At 38.4% G+C, this 6,772-nt stretch overlaps 1 protein-coding gene across 1 annotated transcript; it reads right to left on the bottom strand.

Moving 5' to 3' along the window:
• Positions 1-393: 393 nt before the first annotated feature.
• Positions 394-4,024, bottom strand: rgcc (regulator of cell cycle). Its single transcript, XM_046845998.1, has 5 exons — positions 3,864-4,024; positions 2,994-3,167; positions 1,447-1,551; positions 1,153-1,215; positions 394-849 (listed from the first exon to the last, which is right to left on the bottom strand). The coding sequence occupies exons 1-5, from the start codon at positions 3,895-3,897 to the stop codon at positions 842-844; spliced, it is 384 nt and encodes a 127-aa protein (XP_046701954.1). The 5' UTR covers positions 3,898-4,024; the 3' UTR covers positions 394-841.
• Positions 4,025-6,772: the final 2,748 nt, after the last annotated feature.

Below are 6,772 nucleotides of genomic sequence, written 5' to 3'. Positions count from 1 at the left end.
AAATTATGAAGTGATTTTACTAGAGCCGTGTCTAGTAAAGCTGACACAGAGCAGCAGGGATCCAGTGGCAGGTCACTTCATCTTTACCTCTGTCATTCTGACTTGTAGACTGATTTAAAGCACTGAGGTGGTGACCAGCTGTTGAATATTCTGCGGGACAACTGTTTACAAGCTGAGACCCCCTGCTGTGTGGTAAACCATTTACAGACTACCTACAGACTGTGGCTAATTGAATTTCCTGCACTGAATGAGTCAGCACAGCTCTAACCAAAAACCCCAACATTGATATACATACAATTAATGTTTACAAGCATATTTCTCAACTTTTGCTAAAAGGGGAAATTCTTGCCATAAACTTTACATGAACTCCCACAAAAAACACAGGGACATACATTAAAGTCACAGTTTTAATGTCAGGTAGTTGTATTAAGTACACTTAATAATGTTTTCCAGTTTTCTAGTGAATTAAGTGTGCATTTTGTGTTAAGTTCAATTAATAATGAAATATTAAAAATGTAAAAGCTTCTCATAATAAGGCAATAGACTTTTGACGCAATAACTATTTACATAAAAATACAAAAATATATATTCACAAAAGACTGATAAAATTTACAGTAACCACCTTCTATACAATTACAAATAATAATTCTTATAAAAAGCCATTTAAATATTCTTCCAGATCAAGTTTTCCAAAGGAAACACAATGAGTCCTTAGAGTGTAGGTGTTTATGAATGAAACAGTGAGATGTCTTCATGAGTTTCATCATCATGTTGGCTCACGACAGTGCCAGTCCAGGGAGGCCTGCTTTCCACTTGCTCTTCCTTGGTAACTAACTCCAGGTCACATGCCTAAAGAAGAACAAGTACCACACAGGGGAGAGTTAGTGAAGATCTTTCAGCAGCCTTGTAAAACAGAAGTGTCTGTCTTAACTGTTCGTATGCTCATACTGGTGAACATTCAGTTATGAGCGGGAAAGCAAAATATGTCAAATGTTTTTGCTGAATTCACCCCCTCACTGCCATGTACAGTGTTTATTCTGTACTTTACACACACATTCCATGATCTCTGAGGCATGTTACACTACAAACGAACAAACGGAGCTTCACTGATTCACATGTATAGTGCCCCTCTCATAAAAATCAGTCACTTACTTGCTAATGTCTTATCAAGGTCTGCAATGAAGTCTTCCAGTTCCTTTGTATCACCAAGTTTAGCTGAAATGGAAATATTACCAAATAAGCCAAAAAAACAAGTATTTTTTATTTTACATGTGCCTAAATGAATTAAATAATAAATAAAAAAATATAAAATAATAAATAAAAAAATAAAAAAATTTGTAAAAATATTTCTTAGTATTTTAACTCAACAAAGTTAAGCAATTCGATAAGACATGCTGGACAGAAATACTGGACAAATACTGTAAATGTAAACATTTCTACACTCACGTTTGGGTGACACGACTGAAGGGCTGATAGGTGAAGATGAGAACACAGGAGAGTTGAGCCTCTCATCACTGAAGCTGAAGCTGTTTCTGTTGAGAGACTCTGCACCTGTTCCAGAGAGAAAGAGCGCATGAGGGTGGCTAAAAACACGCGAGTACAATTCCTTCCTCTCTATCACCTTGAAGAATCCCACCCACTGGCACGAGAATTAAAAGCCAAAGGCCACGGTGAGCCTGGAAAAATAGCAGTTCATCTTCATGTTTACCTATTCTTAACCCTGCTCAGAGTTCACACCCGGGCATGTTGCTACAGGAAGCGTGTAGTGCGTTCAGTTTTGGCCCCTCTGAGTTTGGCTCCACAGAGTCCCGAGCACCTCAGTGTTAAAATGGAAGCATGAAGTGCCAGAGAAGCACGGGTTGCTCGCATTCCACACTGTGTAGTGAAGAACTCGGGAGTGACATAATGATGGCTTTGACTTTGCCAAGAGATATTTTAGGCCACCACAATATTTGACTACGTGCACTAGAATGTAATGTGAAGAAAGCCTTTATTAATGCATACATTTTGCATTAATACAAATAAAAGAACATGATTGTAATATTACTTGGTTCTAATCTTTTTGAGGACTCTATCACTGGCTGTATTTTTCTGTAGACGAAATTCCAGTGCAATGTTACCAAGCACTTCAGGACTCATAAACTAAAAGTACTTCATACCAAGTCCAGTCCAGTCAGTAACTATATTTGACACATTTAAAACCCATGTGCACACACAGGAATGTTCTGGACAATATATACCACCGCAGGGAAATGCAATAAAGTGTTACCATAGATCATGCCTGCTTGTTGTGAGGTTATACCTCAGAAATATATGTTTTGTTTTATGGTCCTTCCACTGTGTAGGACATAAACTCCTATCATTAACTGCATGCACTGGTGAGAATGTGTGCTGAACTTGTAAATAATACATCGCATTCTCTAGGCCGCACTGAAAACTAAATGTTAGACACTTAATCATTCATCCTGGCTCAAGTGAGGTTCAGAGGGTCAGACTTTCCATGTATCAGTGCACCAAGATCAACGCTGCCAATTCATCCTGTCTGGTTATATAATACGGTTTTGCGTAAGGCTTCGTGTGTGGTATTCTTTTCACCAGCACATTCTGTACACATTCTGTAGTGTTCCTTGTTCCTGGGCTGCCTCCCTCAAGGGTACATCTTTTGAAAAATGAAAATAAAAAAAATACAAAAGATGTACTCTTCATGGTTTCACCCCAATGACAGGGAAAGGTACGTTTTTGGGGTTTTTTTTGTTTTTCATTTGTGACCTAAAAAGAGAAGGAGATGCCAAATAGTGAGTTCAGATTAGATGCAAATCAGATGTAAAGTAACTCATATGATTGCAGCTTAGAGGATTTTTCTTAAGAGAAACTTCTTTCAATTCTGATTATATTTATGCAAGTTTGGGGATGACTAGTGTGATGGCATGATGATAATGTGAGCTCACAGCTCTCTCTCTCTCTCTCTCTCTCTCTCTCTCTCACACACTCACTGTCTGAGTCGCTGATGCCACTGTCGCTAACGCTCGCGCTGCTTCGCCGCTTCATCGTCTTTAGATGCTCGTCGTATCGGAAGTGTCTCTTCTCGAAGGGCGAAGTGAAGTCCTCGATGACGGCGTCGAACTCGCACAGCACCGCGTTCAGGTCGTCGTCCTCCTCCAGGAAAGCTGGAAGAGTCGCAATTGCACAATTAAAATGCCGCAGTAAACCGTGTCGCCTCTCTGACACCAACACTGAAGCCCAGGGTTCAACCTTCACAGGGAACTGAGCTGATCAGTGTCATGTAGAATCAATCCGCATGCTCCAGACTGGTAGAAACAGCCTTCCTTTTTTATATCTGGGCTTCTTTTCAATCCTTGAATCTAAACCTATTTAACTGAAATGTCAATTAAATGTCCAAACATTTGCAAGCTCCAAGGCCCAAATAAATAGAAATATATTATTATTCTTTACAGAAAAAAATTTCACCAAAAAATTCATCTATACCAAAGGATTATTATTATATATTTCCTTATAGTTAAATAGTACAAAGGTTTAAAAGTACTCATAAAATATAAAAAAAATTAAATAGCCATCCACCTATACATTGTTTTTAGTCTTTGAATGTAAACCTAAGCCCTGTCTAAATCAGAAAGCTATATAAACCCTATATAGCTCCAATAAAAAAATACATAATATTATTCTACACAGTTAAAATACTCACAAAACAAATCAGAACTAAGGGATTGTTTTTTTGTTGTTGTTGTTGTTGTTTGTTTTGAAGTTACTGATCTGATCATTCAGTATTATAGTTTATTGCAGGTACCTAGTATAGATACCTGCAATCAACTATGTGCTCAAGCAGGAGGGAAAACTGAACTTACATTTATTCTGAGACTTTATCTTTGGTGACTTCATTCCGGTGGCGTATCCCAGCACAATCCTTTATTAGTCCAAAAAAAATAATGCTGTCCTCTGTCTTTCTGTCCGTCTGTCTCTCTCTCTCTTTCTCTGAGCTCTTTCTCTGCGCTTTCTCATGCTGAACAGCTCCACTTTGCTTTTAAATGTTCCCTGACTGATACAGGGGGCGTGGCAAGGGGCGGGGCCAACACACACACACACACACACACACACACACACGACTACGTGCCAATCCTCATCGCGTTCTGCAGTGATGAGCGAGTGTCATACACACATTACACACGCAGATCTTCTCACTGTTCACGCTTATTATTTACTGCGGTAAAGTGCAGCACAGGACGCTGCCATGCTTCTTTTAGACTTCCGATTAAGTTACACCGATTGGCGTCATCCCTGTTAAAAAAAAAGAAAAAGTATGTGTTTGTAAACAGCTATAGCACCTGACTTTAACGCAATTCCTATTTAATTTTAGCCAGTGTGTAGTGCACTCCCCATTTTCATCACCCGAACCTCAAGTGTATCCATTAATGGTTATAGATGCGTCCTTACATATTACATAAGAAACACAATTTCTTTTTCAGGAAAGGTATCTGTACAAAGTACCTGCAATAAACTATACAGTAATGCTGAATGATCTGGTCAGGAACTTTTGTAATGTAACAAAACAATCCACAATCTCTTAGTTCAGATTGTTTTGTGAGTATTTTAACTGTGTAAAATATCTATTTTTTAATTGGAGCTATATAGGGTTTATATAGCTTTCTATCTTATATAGGGCTTAGGTTTACATTTAAAGACTAAAAAAAGCAATATATATGTGGATGACTATTTTAACCAGTCTGGAGGATGTCGGTCGGTTTTGTATAACACTTTGTATCAACAATAATGGTGATAATAATAATGCATTTTTTTGTTTGTACCGATACTGTAATACTGCACTCCCAAGAGCACAGATCTTAGTTTCAATTATTGAGTTGTAACGACATCTGGTGGCCCAAATCAGCAATTACACCCTGGTTATAGAACGTACAACAACGAACCATTGTGTTTCGGTTTATGTAATATATTACAAACACGACACAAAGTAACAGAATGGTGTGAAATAAGGTTCAGAAGTTCACAAATGACGTGCCTTGAGGTGTGAAGTCCGACAATGGTGTTCCCTGGGGTGTGAAATCAGACAACGTTGTACTGGTTTATCGCACCACTGACTGCACCACGGGGACAAATGGAAAAACACGTGTTTATAGTCGCTCTGTCGGACAGTAACACCACTGTGCTCCTATAATGTTATAAAACAAAGCAAAAAAGGATTTTACAAAAAGAAAAAGTTGTTTTGATTGAGGAATATGAATTAAACATTCCCACAGGAAGCCTATAGGAACAGCAAGGTGAGTTCAGTTTAAAAATAAGAATAAAGCACATGTATTGTGCATTAGAGTATAAATTCTGATACAGCTAATCAGCAACCTCTGATAAGAGACATGAAACTGGTGTTTAGTTTTAGAAAGTTTTTCCAAATATCATGTCCCTCCATTTTTTCCTCTTCATATATATGAAAGGGCACCACAGGCTAACTTTCCCCCACAGGCCCTATTTTGGGCATCTCTGATTTAGAGCATGGCACCTTCTTCAAGCCACTTAGTCTTAGACGAAATGATTGTAACAGATGGACTTAAACCACATCATTTATTTGTTGTTTGTTTTAGGTTTTTCTTTCTTCAATTCAATTCATTATAAGTTGTATATTGCTTTTAACAATGGACATTGTCTCAAAGCAGCTTTACATAGATAAAGTGGTAATAAAGAATGTATAAGTTTGTTCCTTTTAACTTTGAGTTTGTCTCTAATGAGCGAGCAAGCGGCGACTGTGGCAAGGAAAAACTCTCTGAGATGGCATGAAGAAGATACCTTGAGAGGAACCAGACTCCAGAGGGAACCCATCCTCATCTGAGTGACACAGAATGATCATTATCACAGTTCATCGTTGTTGAGGTGTGCACTGATAGGTGATTAAATACAACTTCAGCCTCCTTTTCAGGTAAAATGTATGATCATTCCAACACTTTCATAGAGGTTAGTCTTTGTTCTTTGTTGTTAGTCTTTGTTCCTTGTTTTGCTCTAAAGCGCTCACATTGTACAAGTCAACAACTTCTACAGTTTTCCTTGTCCAAATTGTTTAATGTTTGTTTGTTTGTACACCAGTGGATTCTTACTTCCTCAAGTGGATTAATTCTTCCTATTTTTTCCCAATGCTCCTTCAGTGGTTGTAATTAAATTTAATTGCTTATTACAGCTTCAAAATACCCTGCTTTTCTCCTGTAGGCAGATCTTTGGACTTTATTTTAGTGACATTTTTAACAACAAATGCAGTCTTAACAAGTGAAACTAAGAGCCAAGAGAGGACACTAGGTGTTAGTAATTGTTTAAAAAAATTAATCAAGTGGTGAAGATGGATGAGTTTAGGTATCTGGGGTCAACAGTGCAAAGTAATGGAGAGTGTGTTAGAGAAGTGAAGAAAAGAGTGCAGGCAGGGTGGAGTGGGTGGAGAAGAGTGATAGCAGGAGTGATTTGTGATAGAAGAGTATCTGCAAGAGTGAAGGGGAAAGTTTATAGGACTGTGGTGAGACCTGCGATGTTGTATGCTTTAGAGACAGTGGCACTGAGTAAAAGACAGGAGGTGGAGCTGGAGGGCACAGAACTGAAAATGTTGAGGTTTTCGTTGGGAGTGACAAGGATAGACAGGTTTAGAAATGGGTTTATTAGAGGGACAGCACATGTAGGACATTTTGGAGACAAAGTGAGGGAAGCGAGATTGAGATGATGTGCAGAGGGGGGACATGAGGTATATAGGTGGGAGAATGCTAAAGAT

Source organism: Silurus meridionalis, chromosome 3 (genome assembly GCF_014805685.1).
Source record: "Silurus meridionalis isolate SWU-2019-XX chromosome 3, ASM1480568v1, whole genome shotgun sequence".
Classification (NCBI taxonomy): Eukaryota; Metazoa; Chordata; class Actinopteri; order Siluriformes; family Siluridae; genus Silurus; species Silurus meridionalis.
Note: the sequence above shows the minus strand (reverse complement) of the source record. Positions and strands in the feature narration are given on the sequence as shown.